This window comes from Molothrus aeneus, chromosome 18, assembly GCF_037042795.1.
Source record: "Molothrus aeneus isolate 106 chromosome 18, BPBGC_Maene_1.0, whole genome shotgun sequence".
Lineage (NCBI taxonomy): Eukaryota > Metazoa > Chordata > Aves > Passeriformes > Icteridae > Molothrus > Molothrus aeneus.
In genome coordinates, this window is record NC_089663.1 from 9,992,995 (window position 1) to 10,015,798 (window position 22,804).

Sequence of the window (22,804 nt, forward strand, 5' to 3'; positions counted from 1 at the left end):
AACTTTTGGGATGAAATATCAGATCTCCATCCTAATTAATGTCAGTTTGACCTCCAAGCCCTCCCTGTGGGAGAGGCCCAGCTGTTGGGATTCTCTCTGGTCACTCTGCCTTGAGAAAAATTGTTTTTAGACCAGGGTTAATACTGCTCTGCACTTCTTGCAGTGCTCCTGAGTAGTGAGTCAAATTACAGCAAGAAAAGCCTTTTGGCTTCTGTCCTAATCCTTCCTGACCTCTCAGAGATGGAGATTTTTACCTTGGAACTTTGGGGATAAACGTCCCTGTGACCATGTAATGAGCGTCTCCTACTGGGAACGTTACAGCAACATCAGGGATTTTATTTATCTATAGTTGAATAGTTTTAAGCTATAAAAAAAAGAGCCTAAAAGATGCAAACAAACTCTCAAATCACAGCAGCCCTGTGGCATCAGAGATTCCAGGGGAGATGTGAGGGCTGGTCCCATCCTGCAGGCTCCTTTCTGTTCCCAGCCAAGGGAACAGCAACGGGTTCTCATCAAGACTTTTTTGGGATTGACACCTGGGAGGAGAAGAGGAAGGAGCCATTAAATCAGGAATTCTCAAAGTGCCTGGGAAGAGAGGTGGTGGTGGAGTTTCTATTTGCCCATTGGTAGATAGAGACAATTCCCTCCGTCTCCTCTGCAGGATGGAGAACTCCTCTTGGAATTCTTCCTTGGAGCTGTCAGCTCCTCAGAGGACCTGCTTGGGTGACAAGAAGTGCCTTCCCTCCATCCCCCAACTCACTTCAGGCATAACTTGGTTGAGGGAGGTGGAAAACATCCCCTGAGGCCTCATTTTGCTGGTTCACATTGAGTTTGGGTCAGACTAAATTCTCTGAGTGCCCCCACCAGGAACCAGCATTGCTCCCCCCATCCCTGGGCCAATTCCTGCACAATCCCTGGACCTGCAGCTCCCAGCCCTGTCTTGGATCACCTCCTGCAGGTGACACTGACGGGGTGGTCACCTCCTGCTTTGGGAGGGCACTCAGGCCCTCCTGGACTCCCAGGAAGGGGGGGCTGTGCTCTCTGCAGGTGGAGATCCAAAGGGGGAAGCACCAGGTGGCTCCCTGTGCTCAGCTGAGGCCTTACCACTGTCAGCTGTCCAGTTTTGTCCTTGAAGACCTGAGGCTCTGGCCCCACGGTGAACACCATGGTCCCCTCCTTCCCGGAGCCCACGCGGAACCGGAGGCTGGAAGCACAGGAGGGCCCTTGTCATGGACAGATTTTATGAAAAATCCTTTCCTTTGGATTTTTTCTCTTGAGAAGCTGAGAGGCCTCAGAAACGAAATGTAAACAATGGTTATCTGCTGCTGTGGAATGCAACAGGTGCATCTGTGGATTGGTCTCGTGTGGTTGTTTTTAATTAATGGCCAATCACAGCCCAGCTGTCTTGGACTCTCTGGTCGGTCACAAGATTTTATTATCATTCCATTCCTTTTCTATTGCTTTGCTAGCCTTCTGATGAAATCACTTCTTCTATTCTTTTAGTATAGCTTTAATATATCATTTTAATATAATATATATAATAAAATAATAAATCAACCTTCTGAAACATGGAGTCAAGATTCTCATCTCTTCCCTTGTCCTGGGACCCCTGTGAACACCACCACAGCCCCTGGAGTGCTCTCCCCACAAGAGGCTTTGCTCCAAACCCCCTTTATTTCTGTTCCCTGGGCAAATCTTGTTAGAGGAGCAGATCAGAGCCTCCAGCTTAGGTGAATTTCCTAAACAATTGCATTATCCCAGCGAGCCCAAGGGGTTGATGAATGGAACAAGGCTGCCCAGCCCAGGCTTTTTGAGTCTTCTTGGTGCAATTAAGCACTGGAAGCTAAGCAGATCTGACCTGGAGGAAAGCACTGAGCACACCAAATCTAATTAGAGCTGAAATGCAAAGGCCAGGCTGAAAAGCTGGAGCAGAATTGCAGGTTTCACCTGCCAGCTCCAATTCTCAGAGAGGCTGGAGACATGGGCTGCATCCACCTGCCAGGAGCACTGGGAGGAATCACATTTTGGGCCTCCTCAATCTGTCTGGGAGAGGAGCATTTGTCCTGATGTGACCCACAGCTTCCCAGCTGGCTTTCCTGAGGCTAATGGGATCCCCTGTGGAACCACTAAAGCCATGACCTCATGCCCAGGTCACATCAGAAAACTGAAAAAAAAAAAGTGGGTTTAAAATAAAATCACCTAGAAATAGGTTGGGTTTGGGCAGGTGGGGCATGGGCAGCTGTCAGAGCAGAGCAGCACCCCCAGCAAGGTACAAGGACTCTTTGGAACGATTTTTAATACATTTTCTCTCAGTGCATCCCATTTCATCTCCCTGTGCCTCTGAAAGTCACAAAAACAGAGATGGTGCTGCACAGCTCTGGGCACTGTCTGCTGGGGTGATTCAACAGTCTTGACCTAGTCCAGGCCTAAAAGGTTTTCCCATAAAACTGAGCCTGCCCAGTGCTACCCATCCACCTTCCTGCCTTCCTTACCTTCCCTTCACCACTTTAACAACGCTTTGCTTGTTGGCCAATATGCAGAGCTTGGTCACTGTCTCAAAGATGTGCTCACACTGCAGGATCACATCTCCCTGGAAACAACAAAAAAGAGGGATAAAGTCACCTGGCATCACCCCAGCACCTGATGGTGCAGAGAAATTCCTTTGGAATGACTACCAGGCAGAAGTGACCAATTTAAACACCCTCTCCAGGGATTATTTAGGATTTATTTGGTCTGAAATAAGGAAGGAGCGTGTCCAGAGAAGGGGATGGAGAATCAGCCACACCAGGAAGGGCTGAGGGAGCTGGGGAGCTCAGCCTGGAGAAAAGGAGGCTCAGGGGGGATCTTCTCATTCTCCACCACTCCCTGGCAGGCTGGGATTCCAAGTGAAAGTTTTCACGTTGAGACAGCAAGGATGTAAAGGCCTGGCTGATTACACACTGAATAAACACCAGGAATTGTGTCATTCCAGGAGTTCATAGGATGGTATTGGAGGCATCAGCCCCATGGCCTCACTGGAGCCACCATCCCCATTTCCTACCTTCTGCTTGTTGTCCTCAGGAACATGAATGACCACGATCCCATCACTCAGGTTACTGGTGGAGATCCCTTCAAAAGAAGCCCAAATTTAAAGGAAAACACCAAACCCAGCTCCACACCACCCTCAGCTGCTTCCCCCAGGAGAAGCAATTCCAGCCCCACATGGTTAAAGGGGAAATCACATTCCTGAAGGAGGGCTCTGTCCTTCCTTAGAGTGAAGAATATTCCCATTCTTAGAGCAAAACACACAAAGCTCCTACTTGGATTGATTAATTAATCTGAATTTTCAAAATATCTTCTGAAGGTCCCTTTATGTCACCCATTGTCCATAGCACAATTCCAACAGTGGTGATTTAAACCCCTGCATGAGCTGTTTGCCCCAAACCTTTCCCTGGTGCCTTGGTTTTGGTAACAGAAGAGGGGAAAGGACCCATTCTACCCCTGAACTGTAGTTCCAACAGTGCCAGGATTAAAAAATACCCACAAACCAGGCTAGGAAAGGTTTGGGTTATTTTTTCTCCTCTCTGTGTCAGCAGAAAGTGACGTCCTCCTGCATTTAAACATTTCAAGGAACTCTTACTCATAAAATCATCCTTCAAGGCTTTGTCCAGTCCCCAGGAAAAGAGGGACAGATCATTCCAATATCTTTGCAAGACAAAGTTTCAGAATGTCATCCTTCCTAAAGGATGCCTGGCAGGACAGGAATCCCCACAACAACCCACAGAACCATCACGGAATGGTTTGGGTTGGAAGGAACATTTAGGATCATCCCATTCCACCCTATCCCACTAGTCCAGGTTGCTCCTAGTCCCAATCCAGCCTTGGACAGCGACTCCCAGAGGTACCTTTCAGGGTGGAATACTCGATTTTCTGTTTGATCTTGGCCATCTCCACCACGTAGGCTGAGCTCTGGGTGAGCACCAGGAGCCGCTCCCGCGCCTTGAACCCATTCCTGTCGTATTTCACCACGGGGGTCACATACTGAAAACAACGAGCTGGAATCAGCATTTCCACCCCTGCAAGCTCCTGATCCAGGGGTTTGGATTTTCCTGGCTGGAAGCAGCTCAGAGAGGGGCAGCTCTGCCCGTGGAGTGCAGGTCTGAGCTCACAGGGATCTGGATTCCCTACACTGGGAAATTCAGGAGGCAGAATCCTGGGAATGATGGGGTCCCTGTGCCCTCTATGCCATAACCATGGGAAGTGCAGGGACACTCCAGCTCTGCTCCTCCCCTGGACAGGGCTAGGAATGTTCTTTAAGCTTTCATTAAAAGGAATCTTAAGTAACTCTTAATTAGGTTTTCAATTATTTCAGTTATTTTTCTCAATTATTTTGAGACCTGTCTCAAATTTAGAAGCAAGGAAATGGTGGCTCTGCTGCTCTTCACCAGTCCCTGAGTGAGCAACCAGCTCCAGGACTCCAGTGAATGTAATTCCAAGAGTTCTGTCCTTCCCTTACCTTGATGTTCTCCCCACGGATGAGCTGCAGCACTTTGGGGTTTAGGTCATTCTCTTCTGAGGAGCAAACCATAAAAACAAACTGGGTGTGGGTGCCAGAGCCACAGCCCCAGACAGACACTCCCCACTCCCCAGCAAACTCCAGAGAGCTGGTTCAGCTGTCTTCATCCCAACTGGCTTTTCCCCCTTGGAATGCTCCCTTCCAAACTGAGGGCAGTCACCTCCAGCTGCTCCCAGACCCATTTTGGTGACTTTTCCTGCCTGACAAGTAAATTCACACCGGGAGTTTCTGCCTGGTTTTGGGTCTGCTGTTGGTTCCATCCCAGCTCCCATGGAATTCTGCTCAGGTTTGTGGCTTTCTGTCCCAGAGGGATCCCAGTACCCCCAGTTTGAGAACAACCCAGCAGTGATGTCACTCGATGTGACAGGGAGGAACTCCACTGGCAGGTGATGCTGCCTCTGCCAGGAGGGAATTTCTCTTGGGAAAAGAGAGTCTGTTTGGTTAAGCAGGAATTTCCAGGAAGACGTGGCTGAGGCCTGCAGGGGTTTGCTGCACTCACTCAGGCGGGTCTCCAGGAAGGGCTGGCTGAGGCTCTCCAGGTACCCCTCCTTCTTCCCACTGAAAACAGCACTGGTCACCACCTTCTGCTGCAGCTGATGGGAGAAGGAACAGCCTTGACCCTCAGAATTCCACCACAGGGAACACCAGCAGGGACAATGCAAACACTGCCACTCCCACAGCATCCTTCTGCTCATACGCTGCCTGCCTGACTCATGGAATCTTGGAATTGTGCTGCTTTTCTCCTGGCACCTTTGGATTATTCTGGGAAAATCCTACAGATCTTTGGTATTTATGGATCTTTTCCAATTCTATGCAGAGCAGATTTCATGCCATTAAATTAAGCTCCACCTGTCTGCTCTCTCCATCATGAGGGACACCTGGCTCCAGGAGTTTGCTCTCCTATGATGAGGAGTTTGCTCTTATCCCTGAAGGACTGACTGGAGCAGCAGGATCAGAAGGTGCTGCCTGTGTCCCAGGTGATCCTCAGGGATCACACCTGTTTGAACTGCCACATTTGCATTCCAGGGGTTGTTACCTGCACTTTCCTCTCAGCACTGAGCCCTCGGCAGTATTTCCTCACCAGGTTCCTCACGCAGATTTTCTGGAGCATCTCGGATGTCTGCATTAAAAAAAAAAAAAAAAATCAGGAAAAAATAAAGTAGGGAAGTTGTACAAACAGCTCTACCTGTGCCATGAGCCTAGAACCCCATGGGGTTAATTTTGTGTTTATTAGGGCTTGTAAATTCACTCTACTGTCAGTGCATTTTCCCTTTTTATTGTTTAAACCAACAGGGAGCTTCATCATTTCTCTTGCAAGGACCAACCACTGTGCTATTCCACCCATTCCCACCCAAACACAGCAGATCTTGGGGTTTTCCAAAGGCTCTGAACAGAGGATGAGCCAGCAGCAGATCATTTTCTCCCACCTGGAATGTGCACACACATGGCCACCAAACATGGGCCACCTCCACATCTCCCAAAGCCTCCAGGACCCCTCACCTCTTCCAGGATGGAGGGAGGCTTGAGCCAGCTCTTGTCCAAGACATTTTTTGGGAGGTGGTCTCGGAGCTTCATCAGGTAGTGGTACTGTGAAAGCCTCACAAAGTCCCTGTTCTCTTCACAGAGGGGTTTCTTCCGATTGATGAAGCCGATTATGAACCTACAGAAAATATCCTGTGACCTCCAGAAATCCATGGAAATGAGGGGAGGGACAGGCTAAGGATCACTAGTGTTAGCTCAGGTACACTGAGGGTCAGCCATGGAAATCTCAAGCTTTAGAATATTCTAAATATTAACAGGTTTTTACCAAGTTCTGTTGGCCAAACCACAGTGCTTTGGAGCTCAGAAGGAATCAGCTCAGGAGCTGGGTTTAGGGGAGTGGAGAGGGAATGAGAAAAATTATGAGGAAATTCTTCCCTGTGAGGGTGGTGAGGCCCTGGCACAGGTTCCCAGAGGAGCTGTGGCTGCCCCTGGATGCCTGCAAGTGTCACAGGCCAGGCTGGACAGGGCTTGGAGCAGCCTGGGACAGTGGGAGGTGTCCCCTTGGCAGGGTGGGGGAACTGGATGGGCTTTGAGGTCCCTTCCAACCCAAACATTGTGGGAGTCTGTGGCTGGGCAATATGGTTGGGACAGTTACTTCCTGATGGTCTGCACTGCCCACGTCCTCTTCTTGGCTGCCCTCCGTGCCAGGGCTCCTCTCCAGCAGGCCTCCAGCTTGATTGCTGCAAGAGGGAACCAGTCCTGGGCTTTGGCCTTCCCATTCGCCCAGCAGGAGCTAAAACTGGTTATTTTGCAGCTCTAAAAGCCGGCTGGTGGGAACAGCAAGTTTGGAATGTTTTTCTTCTCCGTGGTGGATCAAGTTCCACTGTGCTGTGGGGCTGAGCAGCAAGGCCAGCCCTTGTCCCTGCTCTGCCTCCTGCTGTCCCTGCCCACAGCCCAGAAAGCTGCTTTGAGCCTGCACTTTACATCAGCCTGCTGTGATAAGAGGGGTTTTTCCCCCAGCAGCTGAGGATCAACCCCCAGGTACCCCAGAATGTCCCCAGTGTGTGACAGAAGCTGCTGCTGCTGCTCAGAGCTGCTCCCACAGCTGAGCCAAGAGCAGCTCGTGGTGTGAGGATCCAAACAGAACCAAAGGAACCTCTGGAAAAGCTCTGGGAATGCTCTGGGTGCAGCTGCCACCTCCTGTGACCCCAACAACCCCAAGTGCTGCCACAGAACCACGAATCTGGGACCTCCCAAGGCTCCAGGCCCTGTGGAAAGCCCCCAGCCCTGAGAGAATCCCCCACTGCAGAGCCTGTACCTGCTTTCCTCTTCTTCTGGTAGGCTCTTTTCCCAAGGAATCCTTTGTATTTGGCCTGGAGTCTTGAAACTGGAAAAAGGCAGAGACATCACTGGCACCTGCAGGGTCAGGGGGGTGAGGAGCTGAGCTCCTGCCCTCCATGGCACAGGGGACAGAGGGGACCAGAAGCAGCCCCTGTGGGCACCATGTCCTCCAGTTCTGCTGCTCAAGGAACCCCTAGGATGAGACAGAAGAGACCCCAGTCCCAAGGGAAAGGCACTTGGTGCATCTGGGCACGGACAGGGAGGTACTCATAGGACTGAAGAGCTCCAAAGGAGCCACAAATCCACAATTCAAGGGATTTCCCCCCAGCCTGGAGCAACATTACTGAGTTTTCCATAAATTCTGAGAGCTAGGCAGACCAGGCTTGGGAGAGACCTTAAAGCCCACCCCACTCCATCCCTGCCATGGGCTGGGACACCTTCCACCATCCCGGGTTGCTCCAAGCCCCACCCAAGCCAGAGCCAGGAAGAAGGTCCCAGGCCAAGGGAACTGGAACCTTACTCAGCAGGTGCTTTCTGTACTCAAAGGCATCTTCTGTGGCAAACAGGGTCTTTGGGAAACGGATGAATATTTTGGTTCTGAAAAAGAGACCAGGAGCAGGTTATCCATGGTGAGCCATCCTTCCTGAGCAGGCTCAGAGCCCCCCAAACAGCTGTAATGCCACTCAAGCCTGAGCTGCCTTGGATTGCCCAGGGAAGCAGGAGAAGCTGGAGCCCTAACACAGAAATGGAAGAAATGAGGTTGGATTGAAGCTCCCATGGAAACAGGTAAAAATAATGAGGAAATTTGTGCATCGAGGGTTTTATCTCTCTCCTTCCTCCTGTCACAGATGGGACAGCAAACACTGAGCAGCCAGAGCAAGGAACTTACCTTCCTAATTTGTACTCCTCAGGCTTGTAACCAATGTGTTTGATGAGCCTCTCCACACCCTCTGCTGCTGGCCCATGCCAGTGTGGCCAGGTAGCTGGGCAGAGACTTTTGTACCTGAAAGATCAGCAGGACATCAATGCAAACAACCTGAAGTTTGAAGAAATCCTTCCTGAAACCACCCCTGAAACTCCCTCTGCTTCACTCAAGGCGGGAGATGCCAAAGCAGATCAAAACGATGCAGATAACAACAGGCAAAGGACATTTTTGAAGCAGAAGGGGTTCTGCTGACAACTCTCACCACTGGGACTGGAGTTTTGCTTGCTCTGCAGCCCTCAGGAGGGCGGGATTACCTGGCCAGAGGGGAGGCAGCCCCCTCACCTTTGCAGGAAGAGCTCGTACTTGCGCCGGTAGGCGAAGCCGGCGCGCCTCACCCGCAGGTGCTCCATCAGCCCCAGGTACTTCACCTGGTGTCGGATCAGGAAATCATCAAACTTCCCTGCAGTAAGAGCACACCTCCACTGGTCAGTTCTGCCTGGGGAAGCTCACCCACATCCCCATGTGCTGGGGGAAATCAGGAAGGAACCAAATCCCCATTTACCCATGGGGACAAATTTGCTGCCAGCTTGAACAGTGTTTACTTCCCAATACCTATCACCCATGTTAGACAGTGAGCTTCTACTCTTAACCAATCTAAAAGTGCCACCATCACAGCAGAAGATGGAGGCCAAGAAGAAGAAGAAGGAGAAAGGCTGGACATGCCCAGATCCCTCCATTTTGCCTCCTGAACCCCCATTCTAAAAACCCCCAAAATCTACTTTTTCACCCAGTGATAAATTCACTATCATTCTACTTAAACTGTCATGGCTTGTAATCCTTCATGTAAAGGTTGGTAATTGTTTTTTCCAAGGGCTAAATCAAAGGCACAGGGGTCTTGGGCTTTGTGCCAAGGTCTCTGAGCCCCCTGGCAGGGTCTCGAGTCCTCCAGGGCAGCCAGAGGAATTTCCTGGGTTCCCACACATCTCCACAACATACACACACTGCACCCTGCTCCAAAGAAATCCCTCTGCCCACTCCTTGGAGTCAGCAGAGCCTCCAGGCCCAGCCTCACCAGGCTCCTTGTTCTCATTGGGTTTGATGCAGCGGATGTATGAGGGCTCCTTGGACATCAGGATCTCGATCAGGCTCGTCAGGCTGTTCTTGAACTGGGTTGCAACCTAAGACAGCATCAAAAGGACTTCCTGAGCTCTGGAACTCCTCCCTGCAGGGAGGGAAATTGACTCCCTGCATCCAGCTTAACCCTGGAAGCAAAAGCTGATGGTGCATTGGTAGCCTGGAGTTTTTGGAGCGTGGTCAGTTGTGTCAGTGCTGAGCTGGAGCATTTGAGCCCTGGCCATGCAGCTGGACTCATCTGGACACAGCAGGCAGCCCTTCAGCTCCTTGGGGGATGTGCTGTGGGATGTGACTTTGCTGGCTGCTGTCTCAGCAGCACCACTGTTCCTTTGCCAGGGAGCTCTCAGGGGTGGATGGCAGCAAAACCATCCACCAAGTGCAGGAATCCCAAACCCCCACAATTTATAGGGTGGGAAGGGCCCTCTGGAGATCACCCAGTCCAAGCCCCTAGCAAGGCAGGGTCACCCAAAGCAGGTGACACAGGAATGTGTCCAGGTGGGTTTGGAATGACTCCAGGCCCTCCCTGGGCAGCTCCATGGAAAGCTCTTCCTCAGGTTGAGGCAGACCTTGTCATGTTTTAGTTTATGTTGTGTTTTAGTTTATGGCCATCAGGACTGAGGAAGGGATCAGTGATGAAACTAAGGCCTGGGGAGCTGAGATGATATTCAGAATTAAGATTAAAGACAGAACTCACAGTCTCTGGTCTCCTCCTGTTGTCCAGCTCTGACAGGAGGAAACAATCCCTGATGATGCTGTTCTTGGAGTTGCACAGCACCTAAAACAGGAGGAGATAAAAGCTGACCTATTGAGCAGCCCTTCTACTTCTCCTGGGAGCAGCACAGCCCTAAAGATCAGTGCTGAAGAGAAAAGAATGTCTTTGTTTGCTACAGAGAGTAAATAAATCTTCTGCACCAAGCAGGTGATGTAAAAGAGCAGCATCCCTTTTTTGTGCTTACCTCCTTCAGGTTTCTGTACAGCAGATCATTATTCTTCTCCAGAAATCCTGAAAACAAAAAAAAAAATGAATTAAAAGAAAATAAAAAAGAAAACAGGAACATTCACATCCTCAAAATTCTCACTGCAGCCACATTATTTAAGACTTGCAGGTCAGTGCCTGCAGAGGGCAGGTAATTTGTAATTCCTCTGCCCATCAAGTCACCATCACCCACAGCAGTTCAAGGAGCTCAGGAGCTCCAGCCTGGCCATTCCCACTCACCCACAGCAGCTCAGGATCTCCAGCCTGGCCATTCCCATTCACCCACAGCAGCTCAGGAGCTCCAGCCTGGCCATTCCCACTCACCCACAGCAGCTCAGGAGCTCCAGCCTGGCCATTCCCACTCACCCACAGCAGTTCAGGAGCTCCAGCCTGGCCATTCCCACTCACCCACAGCAGTTCAGGAGCTCCAGCCTGGCCATTCCCACTCACCCACAGCACAGTAGGTGACCTCTCCAGCGTAGTGGAGGAGGCGGAAATCCACCCAGTCGATCGATTTCCGCGTCTTCTGATCCGCCAGCTTGCGCCTGCCGGGGGAAAACCCAACAGAACACCAGGAGAAAGAGCAGCAAAGAGATTCCCTCAGCTTGGGGACAGCCACAGCTGGGGGAGAGCTGGAAAGGTGGTGTTTGATCCTATTGATCAAACTCTGACTGTGGAGTTATGGCCTTTGAGCAGACCTTCATCTCTCCCTGCTGGCAGCTCCCATAAACTCCTCAGGATGTCTGGGATCTACTCATGGCCATTTGGCAGTGATCACCCATTCCAGAAGCATTTCTATTTCTTCCCATAACATCCATTTAAATACATTTTTACTGCTTATGTGGGGGGAAAAAACCACCAGCTTCCTCAACCCCAAAGCAAACCCAGGGGGGAAAGGATTTCAGACATTTTTGCCCTAGAGCGAGAACGCAAATACAACGAAAGAATCCCAAATGTTCAAGAATAGCAGGAATATTTCAGAAAGCAAGGATTCCTGGGGGGAAAAAAAGGAACCAAACAAGAAAAAAAAAAGAGCAACTTCACAGCTGAATTTTCAGCTTTGTAAGCAGTCACAAACAGCAGAGCTGAGTGTCACAACAGCACGTTCGTGTATCAAAGCTCCTTCCAAGAGCAGATCCCGTGGAAGTAGCTCCAGCACTTCTATTTAAAGCTTTTAATCAGGCAGAACAGCATTAAGGCACATTGTGGTGACAAGGAAGTTGGCTACAAATTTTCCACTTGGCTGTGGTGGAGTTCAGAGCTGCAGGAACAGTGACAGCTCAGCACTGTGACTCTCAATTGATGACTTGTCACAGCCCTTCAGCAGCTCCTGCAGGGAAGTGCCAGCACAGCTCGGCGCCAACGCGCTCAGCTGCCACCAAAACGGGATCCAAACCCCCTCCAAATGGAGTATGAACCAAAATGTCACTCATCTGGGGGAGAGGAGCACAAGCGTTTTCTCTCCTCTTCGTACTCCAAGCTCACACAGAACAAGATGGGTGTAAATATTTACATATCCCCCCTCAGCTTCAGGCATTTGGTTCCTTGTCACAACATCTTCAGCTTTTCCTGGAGTCCCTGGGGACCAAAGCCATCTATGGCCAAAGCCATTTAACCTTCCTGGGCTAAAATCCTGGGTTAAAATCCCCTGATTTTGGTGTGGAATGACAGACTCAGAGCTCAGCATCAGAGCAGTGAAGAGACAGAGCCCTGCTCACACCTCCCAGCACCCCGGATGCACCAGTGGAGATTTCCAACATCAGACACGGGACGGGCTCTTTGATTCCCTCTGGGACAAGGCAGAGATTGTTCCCTCCCCAGCCCTGGCATGGATTTGGGATGGGAAGGGTCTGGGATAGGATACAGAGGGTAAATGCATACGTCACGAAGTGGGCATGGTCTCCTACTTTCTCTTCCAGCTTTTCCAAGAAGCTCAAATCAGTGGCTTCCCCAGGCCGTAGGCACTCCTCATCCTGCAACAGCAGACACTGGATCAGAGCTGCTCTGAGCTCATATTCCCTCCTCAACAACAACATTTAGGGCAACTCTGCCCCAGAAACCTAAAGCTCCATTGCGGGGAAACAGAACATCCCCCACCTTTAACTCCCCCCGAAATTGGATCCTCTGCCTCATCCTCTGGGTTTGTTACAGGAATCTGTGTTGATGTTCTGGATAACACAGACCCATCCCATAATTAGAGGGTAAAATGTGATTACAGCAAGGCACAGGCCTGCATTTTAATTTAGTACAAACTCTCTTCTTACCAGGATGGAGATTATTCCTTTGTGCTTCTGCTCAACCAAGTCACAGATTATTTTGTTGTTAAAATATGGGATTGGTTCCCACTGGAAAAGGGAAAAAGGAAGAAAAATTTTAGATTAAGACCTTTTGTTTGCAATTTTTAAAGTTCTTTGGAACTTAAATAAGATACAGCCTCAGATCTCACTGAAATGAGTGGTGTGATTTAGGATCCACTGAGGGAAAAGGTGACAGCACAGTGATCCACAATCCCACTCCAGAGTTCTCCTGCTCCCAGCAGCCCACACCATCCTCTTGTTCTCTGCATAAATCCTCTCCATCTTTCCATGTTTTACACTGCTGGAATCCCTCATTCTCCAGGGACATTGTCACTGCTGAGCATCTGAGTTCTGGGGAAGGTCCTACTTCTTCCTTAAACGATGTCAATTAAATCTGGGCTAAATTGCACTTCAAAAGGGCTACAGAAAGAGACCCCTGCAAATCCTACACTTCCCATGGGAACAACAACAATCTAAAAAAGCAGGATGACTTTCACACTGGTGATCAAAAGCATTCAGTGCAATGGCAGTTCAAAGGGAAAAGGGAGGGTGAAATATAATTTACCTCAATGCCTTCCAGTTCATATTCCTCCTGCTCTGCCTTCAGGGTCATCTCAATCAGCAGCTGCTGCAGCTTCTCATTGCAGTAATTAATGCAGAACTGCTCAAAACTTCAGGGAGGTTAAATGAGCAGCAGGTTTGATGCGATCCAGGGGCACTTTTGCTTCTTCCTCCACCCATTCCATAGAGAGACCAAGCCCTCATTTCCACAGGGACCAAATTCCCCATTTTTACATGGACCAAACCCCCCATTCCCACACAAACCAGCCCACCCTTGCTCCCACACTGTTGCACCACAGCCCAAAGCAAAGCTTTTCCTGAGGTCCAGCAAACCCTGCACCCAGGTTTTAGTGCCCTGTACTGGGCTGAGGGCACTCTCAAAAATTCATGCAGGAATGTCCTGTACCCCCAGGTCACCCCCCCAGAACAGCCCTTACCTGTTTGTGTCCAGCACTTCAAAGCCATAAATATCCAGCAGGCCAATAACTGTTTTCTGAGTTGGGTCCTGTCAAAAACATCCCTGCTCTGCTATTGCTCCTTCCCTGCAGGTGGCTGCTCTCACCTGAACTTCAAACTTTCTCTTTCAGAGAAATCTCAGTGGAGAAGTCACTTTAAGGCAGGTAATGAACTGCTAAAACTCTTTAACAGGGAGTAACTAAAGGGTTTTCCAGCTCAGGGCTGGGGGATGTCCCAGCAGCAATTATCCAACATCCCAGATATTTGGTGATGGGGGTTGTGGGGCCTCTCTGGAGAAACTGCTCAGCATTTTAGGAGCATTCAGGACCCCAGACAAGAAACCAACCTTGTTGGCAAGAGAGCCATTGATTTTGTTGACCAGCCAAGTGAAAGTCCTTCCATAAATTGCTTTTGCTACGGCGTCCCGGGCGTAGAATGCCAGATCCACGTTCAGTGGGCTGAGCACCTGGAAATAAAGATATCCCAGAGAGGATGAGCACCATGGGGATCAGAGCAAACCTCTGCACAGCCAGGTCACCTCTGTGGCTTGGAGAAGCAGCCACATTGTCCCACAGCACAGCACAGCCACCCCTGGACTGCAGCCATTCCTGCAGGGGGTAAGAATTGGACCATTTAAGGTCCTTTCCAACCCAAACCACTCTGGAATTCCCTGATTTTCCCTACAGCTTTATTTTCCACTAGTGTTCCTTCAGCCTGGTGTATCCCCAGCTGCCAGCAGGTTTGGGGCACTACATTTTGGTGAGTATTAATTTAGACGAAGCAGGAAAATATTCTGACCTCGTTTTACTTCTATATTATTAAAATAAAAATATATAATGTTCAAAGAGTGGTTTTCCCTGTTTGTGCAGCCCAGTTTCCCAGGAAGCACCGTGGCCTGAGCAAGGGGAAATTGTTTGGCTCAAATACAATTCCCTGTTTCAGTTTTTTACCAGCTCCTGCCTTGTTCAGCAATAAAACTCCAATATATTTTAGTTTAACATCTCAGGCTGGAAGAAGGGGATGTGGAGGAGGAGAGGGACAGTCAGAGGGATCTGGTTTACACTCAGAACTGGCTCCTCACCCACCCCCCAGCTGGGGGTCTCCCAGATTAATCTGGGACCACACAGAACTCCCTGGTACCTCCTCGGATCTGGCTTCAATCTTCCTGTGGGTGAGAGCTTCGTGCAGGATGGACAGGTGAGCACCGAGGAGCTGCGGGGAGAGAAATATCTGCACTCAGAGCACAGCCACAGGAAATAAGGAATAATAATCCTCCCTGTTCAAATAAGCAGCACTGTGTGATCAGCAGGGCACAACCCCCACCCACTCCCCAGCCACCCCCCTCTTGGAGCCACAGGAGATAAGGAAATTTCAGGGAGAAAACTCGAGATGCTTTACAAGAAGAGCTGGGTATTTTTAGAGTTATCCTTGTGCTTTTGGGAATAAATATTTTGTACCAATAAGAAAATCCCAGCAAGGTTCAGGTTTTCCTCCCAGCACTGGGAATTCTGAGCCCATCTGGGCAGAGGCACCTTGGAAATCCACTTGATCTGGGAGCCGTCGCGGATGATGGCGTGGCCATTGCTGTCCTCCTCAAACTGGATGTTCCCAAGGTGCAGGACACTGGCAACGATTCCAAAGAGATGCTGATAATGGGAGATATTCCATTAGTACATGATTTCTCACAGCCCTGTGGGGTGGTGCTGATCTTTCCCGCCATTAATTAACAGAATTTTGGCCGGGCTGAAGGAGGTGAACCAGAGGATCCAGTACCACCCCTGGCATCGTGCCCTTCACCACCCACTCCCTCAATCCCACCGAATCATGGAATCCCAGAGTGGTTTGGGGTGGAAAGGAACTTAGAGATCATTCAGTTCCACCCCTGCCAGGGCAGGGACACCTTCCATTATCCCAGGTTGCTCCAAGCCCCATCCATCCTTGGACACTTCCAGGGATGGGGCAGCCACAGCTTCTCTGGGCAGCCTGTGCCAGGGACCCAATTTCTTCCCAATATCTAATCCAAACTTACTGTGTGGCAGTGGGAAGCCATCCCCCTTTGTCCTGCCACCCCAGGCCCTTGTCCAAAGTCCCTGTCCATGTTTCTTGTCAGCCTCTCCAGTCCTGATTACCCAAAGTGTGTCCTGTTCCACCTTTCACCCCTCTCCACAGCTGCTCCCATCACTTCAGGAAAAGAGCAGTGCCCTCCTCTCTGAAATCCCCTTGCTCAGTTCCTTTTCACCAGCAGTACCTCGATATCTTTTTCAGTGAAGTCAATGATGGAAAAAGCTTTCCGGACAATTTTCCAGTCATTCTTGTCATTGATAGAAAACACTTTGGCACATCGACCCTGGGCAGCAAAAGAAAGATGAATTAATACAATTAATTGATAAAGAACTTTTATTATCAGCAAACAGACACTTCTGGGTACACTGCTTTCATTGCCAGTTCCCTCAGTGAGTTTTCTCACTGTTATTAATCCTGAGCATGGCTCCTTTGATCAAATCTTTCAGTTTCTACTGGAAACCCCAAATAAATCAAACCCCTGAGAGTGGAGAGCATCACCATAAATTGCCTGAAGCTGTGCAGAGCTTGATCTTCCAGCCATCCTTTATTTTTAGGGTAAGAATACCTTCTGCCCAAGCTGCATTTTCCATCCCTACAATTCCTGATGAGCCACAGAGCAGCTGCAGCTCCCACTGACCTGGATGAGGTACGTGTATTTCTGGGGGTTACGCTCCAGCCCGAGCCAGCCGAGCAGATCCTTGTCTGCCCCCTCCAGCAGCTGGTAGAAAATATGGAAATTCCTCTCTCCATGGTTTTGGTGGACAACTCGAGATTTCTCAATCAGGTAGCTGAGGATGTGCCCTCCCACTGGAGCTCCCTGGCAGAGCAAAGCAGGCAGATCAACACCAAAAATATCAATAATCCCCGTGATTGCTGTTTCTTTACTCCCAGGAATGAGGAACAGGCTCAGGAAAAGCCAAATTCTGCTGTCATTTATCTGCCACCTTTTGTTTAAGAATGTCCAGCAACAGCACAAGGATTTGCTGTAAAAGTAACCTGAGCTTTAAAACTCTCTACCAGCTTTCTGTGGAGCACTGCCAGGATTGCCAGCAAGGCTGGAAGTTTTCTGGATGGATAACCAGTGACCTCACCTGCAAAATGCAAGGTCTGCAAAAACAGGGTCAGAAATGTGCAGGGTAAGAATTAATAAATCCTGGGCTGCCTGCTCAGCATCCAGGAGGTTTCGCAGGCACAGCTCCTTTCCCCAGCGCTCCACTGAGTTTGTTCTCACCTTAAAATCAAACTGGATGTCCATGTACTTCCCAAATCTGCTGGAGTTGTCGTTGCGCAGGGTTTTTGCATTCCCAAAAGCCTGGGGGCAAGCAGAGAGGGAAAGTCACTCCTCACCTCACTGGGACCAAGTAACCAAGACTTGCTGCTTCAGCCAAGTCCCACTGAATTTAGTGAGATTAAAAAAATACAAACGAATGCATTTGCATAGCTTTAAAGTGGAATTCAGCTTAACCAATTACTGATTTTTCTTATCTAGCCCTAAGGAACTGCTGCACAGTGCAGTTTTCTTTTATTTTCTTGTATTTCTTCCAGCCATCCTCAAATCAAACCCCCAAATTCCAATTTCCGAACATTAAATGATACGAAATCCCAAATATTCTTTCAGAGGCTGTGCCAATATTGGCCATTCTTGCTCAGAGCTGCATATTTGCAGGGAATCCTCGAGCAGTGGGGCCACCAACTCCAACCCCAATGCATTTTTGGGTCTTCCTTTGGTTTCTCACCTCGAGGACGGGGTTGGAGAGCAGGAGCCGGTCCCGGACAGTCTGGAGCTGCTCCGTGGTGGGACAGGTGACTGCATAGTACTGCAGGATCTTCTTGGATGCCTCTGTCTTGCCGGCCCCACTCTCCCCAGAGATGAGGATGAAGTGGTTGTTGAACTCATTGCACATCACCCTGTAGGCGTTGTCAGCTATGGCATAGCTGGGACAGGCACAGAAGGGGAAACATCCATTAGGAATGGCACAGGAGGAGGAATGGCAAAGGTTTCCAAGAGTTCTTATTCCTGGTTTAGTGTTGGACAGGGTCATGGAATCCCAAAATGGGTTGGAAGGGATGGTAGGGATCATCTCATTCTGGGCAGGGATACCCACTGTGGAAGCTGGGCTCAAAACCTGAGCCTGACTCAAGGCCTGACAGTAAAAACCAGGCCTAGTGACTGTGGACACCCCCCGTGGTGGCAGGAGAGCATTACAGGGAAATCCTGAATTAGGAATACCCACAGAGATGCCAGGGGAACACTCACAGGTGTGGGGGCAGCTCAAAGAAGTTCACGCCCCGATAAAGCTGCATCTGAGACACTGTGTAAATGTCCAGCTCCTGGTAGGGGTTCACAGACACGAGGAGAGAACCAATGTAGGTCTGCAGGGAGAGAGAGCCCAGTGGGACACCTGCTTCACCCCAAAATCCCAAAGGAGGAGCCAAGGGCCGCCTGCTTCACCCCAAAATCCCAAAGGAAGAGCCAAGGGACACCTGCTCCACCACAAAATCCCAAAGGAGGAGCCAAGGGACACCCGCTCCACCCAAAATCCCAAAGGAGGAGACAAGGGACACCCGCTCCACCCAAAATCCCAAAGGAGGAGACAAGGGACACCTGCTCCACCCCAAAACCCAAAGGAGGAGTCAAGGGATGCCTGCTCCACCCAAAACCCAAAGGAGGAGCCAAGGGACACCCGCTTCACCCCAAAATCCCAAAGGAGGAGCCAAGGGCCGCCTGCTTCACCCCAAAATCCCAAAGGAAGAGCCAAGGGACACCTGCTCCACCCCAAAATCCCAAAGGAGGAGCCAAGGGACACCTGCTCCACCACAAAATCCCAAAGGAGGAGCCAAGGGACACCCGCTCCACCAAAAACCCAAAGGAGGAGCCAAGGGACACCCGCTCCACCCAAAATCCCAAAGGAGGAGCCAAGGGACACCCGCTCCACCCAAAATCCCAAAGGAGGAGCCAAGGGACACCTGCTCCACCCCAAAACCCAAAGGAGGAGCCAAGGGACACCCGCTCCACCCAAAATCCCAAAGGAGGAGCCAAGGGACACCCGCTCCACCCAAAATCCCAAAGGAGGAGCCAAGGGACACCTGCTCCACCCCAAAATCCCAAAGGAGGAGCCAAGGGACACCCGCTTCACCCCAAAATCCCAAAGGAGGAGCCAAGGGCCGCCTGCTTCACCCCAAAATCCCAAAGGAGGAGCCAAGGGACACCTGCTCCACCCCAAAATCCCAAAGGAGGAGCCAAGGGACACCTGCTCCACCCCAAAATCCCAAAGGAGGAGCCAAGTACCTCAGGACATTATCCACAAATAAATGTCAAAACTGGTACAGAGCTTGTTGTGAGAGAACCAAACCAACCAAGAACTCTTCCCAAACTGATACCAAACTTCTTCCAAAATCCCCTTGGTCATGAGTAAAGCTGAACCATGAGAGCAAGCTCAGAGCCTGACAATTTGAATGCAAGGATTTGGGATCCCTTGGTACTTCCAGGGCCCTTTTCCCACTAAAGTTAACACAACACACAAAAAAACCTCTCAGCCCTTCCCAGACAAACCTTGTCCTGCCTTCCTTCAATCACAGCGTTCCCTTTTCCATTCCCTCCCTATTTACTGCACATCCTTTAAAGCTTTGCAAGGCAACTCAGAGCAAGCTGAGATTTATTTTCAGGAGTTCAAGCAGATAAATTACTCCTGGGTGATCACTCTGCTGGGCACTACCAACACCTTGTTAGATACACACAGGATACTCAGCTCTTCCTCCTCGACCTGACCAGCAAGGCCACCTCAGGGACATCTCAGTTGCCACAAAGCCATCTTAGGGACGTTTCTGCAGCCATGAGGCCACCTCAGGGACGTTTCTGCAGCCATGAGGCCACCTCAGGGACATCTCAGCTGCCATGAAGCCACCTCAGGGACATTTCTGCAGCCACACAGTCACCTCAGGGACATCTCAGCAGCCACAAGCCCCCCTCAGGGACATTTCTGCAGCCACATGGCCCCCTCAGGGACATCTCAGCAGCCACAAGCCCCCCTCAGGGACATCTCAGCAGCCACATGGCCCCCTCAGGGACATCTCAGCAGCCACAAGCCCCCCTCAGGGACATCTCAGCAGCCACATGGCCACTTCAGGGACATCTCAGCAGCCACAAGGCCCCCTCAGGGACATCTCTGCAGCCACATGGCCCCCTCAGGGACACTTACATAGATGAGGTTCTCCTGGTAGCGCTTGCGAAGGTTGTTGAGGAAAGCAGCCTCGCTGGTGTGGGAATCCAGAAGGACAAAATCCTGCACCCCGACCTTGTCCCGGGCTATCAGAGCCCCTTCCATGATGGGCTCGCCGTTCTCGTCCACCTCCTCCTTCTACAACACAAAGATTGTGGGGTGCAAGGTCAGGAGGGGGAGAGAGGGCCCTTCCCAGGGACAAAAATCAGCCTTGCACAGGTAATTCCAAGAGATCATTATTCCAGCTTGTCCAAGGATGGCAATTCCATCCAGGCTCTTCCCAGTCCAGACTCGCTGCTGTGAGCAGGAAGGAAGATCCCAGTTTCCATAAAACTGAGACAAACCCACCCCTGGAGATGCAGTCAGGATCTGAACACTCAATAACTCAGTCTAGACAGAATTTTCCATGTATAAAGTTGGAATAAACAGTGGAAGGCACCAGAAAAATACCCTTAGTTTTTCTCCTTTATACAGATCTAGGCATGAAAATGGAGAATCCCTGGAAAAGGCTGCGAGGAGTTTGACCTGTAGGCAAAAAAGATGAATCCCACAGCACCACCCAGCACAAGAATGTGATTCCCAGTGCTCCCAGCAGCAGCTCCAAGCCAGCTTTCAGTGCTGGCAGCAGATGTCCCCACACGCCAGCGAGAGGCACGGCCACTGCTGATAAAACTGATCAGAGAGGGACCTGGGGATGTTAAACCCTGCCCAGCATCCCCCATCCCTCTCCAAAGGCTGAGAGGTGCAAAAAAGGCTGTCCCTGACACAACCAAATCCTCTTGCACCCTCCATTTCTGACCCCTCATGGTAGAAATTGAATTCATCTGGGAAATTCTCACTGCTGAGGGTCAAGCTCAATTCCCAGGCTATAAAAATAAACTGTGCTTTTTATTTACCTAAACCAAGCTGCTAATTTCATGCTAGCAAATAAAATAAGCATTTTTGTGTACATATTTCATACATATTATGGTATGACAAATTATGGTATGACAAATTACGTCTCCATCACACATATAATGGTAATATTCTGCTAAAGTTGGATTTTCAGGGTTTCCTTTTGTTTTTACAGACACCAGGGTTACCCAGTTCAGAGACAAATTCCTATCCTAAGGCAGAAATGGACAGAAATGAATTCAGTACATTTGGAGCAGCTTACCTTGGAGTAAACTGCCTTGGAGTGAGCTCCCTTGGAAAGTTCCAGGGTTGGAAAATTAAAGGTGGAACGTGGCTGAGCAGCCAGAGCAGCTCCAGGCCGTGCTCACCAGCCCAGCACCTTTGCTGTTCTCCTCCTGCCCTCAGGGACATTGCCTTGTCCCATTTTGCTGCTCCACTGCTCAAGAGGACCTCGTGGTTGCGTGTGAGGTTTTCACCAAGCACTAAAAGGACAGGGATGCTCTGTTTGTGCAGGTTCTGCCCCCTTTTTTTAAATTTAATTTTGATTTTTCCAAAGCAGAGGCTTTGCAAATTGGAAATAGGCAGCAAGTTGAATGTTCCTGCTGAGCTCTGGCAAGCCCTGACTCTGGAGGGAGGATTTTGGGATGAGCCTGCAGGCACTGGTGGATATTGGGGCTCAGTGGATTTGGGAGCAGGGTTGCAAAAAATGAAGAGCAAAGGACGCAACCACACAGTATCCTTTATGACTGTGGCAAACTCAGGAAATCAGTTCTTAAACAGGAATTTTAAGGTTATTCTCATTTTAATCCAGCCTGTTCTTTGCATTTGTCTCTAAGAGTGAGCTGAGTTTTGAGATTTATGCTCAGCAGCAACAAGACCACAACACTCCAGAGAGAAAGATCGCCTGAAAGCAGGTTATTTAAATAACAAATAAAGAAATCAGACCTGCACTCACTTCACACACAAGAAATGCCATTTTTTGCTTTGCTGACTGTCCCCAGCCCCAGGATTCAGAATTCCCCATTTTTCCTTAGCCAGGGCATGACCTGATTGTGATCACTTTTCTGTCAGAAAGTTCCCTACTTTTACTTTAAATATTAACATCCCTTTTTCCCCTTCCCCTGCACGTGACCACTCTCATCCATTTGTTTTGCCTGTCCTTAGCTCAGGCTCCATTGGTTTGGAAGACAAAATAAAGGATGATTTTTGTTTCTCAAACCAACACCTGGACAGAGCTCACTGCCAGTTCAGGGAGGAACATGGAAGGGGGAGAGAGAAAATATACTACTACTACTAATAATAATAATAATAACTCATCAGTATTATTTTTATTATTTTGCTTCTGACAGAGCTCTCAGGAAAAGCCATTTTTCCTTTTTCTCCCAGCTGGGAAGCAGGAAAGGATCAACCTGACTCCCCCTCAGCATCTGCCCTGCTCAGGTTTCCTTAACCCACTTCTCTCACGTGTCTGTTAATGAGTAAATGACACTGCTCCCCACCAGACAAAACTCCTGAACTCTTTTCTGGGCTGTTTTGTGCCCAGATTTTCTCAGTATTTTGCTGGTGCTGGTAATTTTATGATGCCAGCACATTTTAGTGTCCTGTTCCCAGCCATTTCTGGAAGTTCACTGCAATTTTTGTGTTTCCCTGAATAAGAGATGCCCCAGGACTCATCAGTGCACGTGAGCCCAGCAAGACACTGCTCTTTTAAAGGATTATTTCCCTTCCCTCATCACTCAGGAGCCAGGAGATTTCTTTCTCTCCTAAAGACACGAGCTTGATCAGAAAACCTCTCCCTCACTACAATGAAGGGTTTTGCTTTTCCCACAGGGATTTGTCTGTCAACAGGGAAACTGCAAGGAACTCTGTGGGATCACAGCACAAATTCCTGAGCTCTGC

At 49.8% G+C, this 22,804-nt stretch overlaps 1 protein-coding gene across 1 annotated transcript; it reads right to left on the reverse strand.

Annotated features, from left to right (window-relative positions):
* Positions 1 to 512: 512 nt before the first annotated feature.
* On the reverse strand, positions 513 to 21,331 carry MYO1H (myosin IH). Its single transcript, XM_066562472.1, is given in 33 exon segments — positions 513 to 536; positions 1,105 to 1,204; positions 2,493 to 2,590; positions 3,041 to 3,108; positions 3,885 to 4,020; positions 4,496 to 4,551; positions 5,055 to 5,148; positions 5,592 to 5,675; positions 6,056 to 6,215; positions 6,693 to 6,777; positions 7,356 to 7,424; positions 7,899 to 7,975; positions 8,268 to 8,381; positions 8,646 to 8,763; positions 9,376 to 9,481; positions 10,132 to 10,212; positions 10,394 to 10,440; positions 10,864 to 10,958; positions 12,295 to 12,386; positions 12,678 to 12,758; positions 13,276 to 13,381; positions 13,709 to 13,776; positions 14,074 to 14,193; positions 14,868 to 14,939; positions 15,260 to 15,373; positions 15,976 to 16,074; positions 16,429 to 16,608; positions 17,023 to 17,103; positions 17,528 to 17,726; positions 18,049 to 18,164; positions 19,991 to 20,149; positions 21,168 to 21,232; positions 21,235 to 21,331. Coding segments are annotated over 33 exon segments (3,246 nt in total). The 5' UTR covers positions 21,317 to 21,331.
* Positions 21,332 to 22,804: the final 1,473 nt, after the last annotated feature.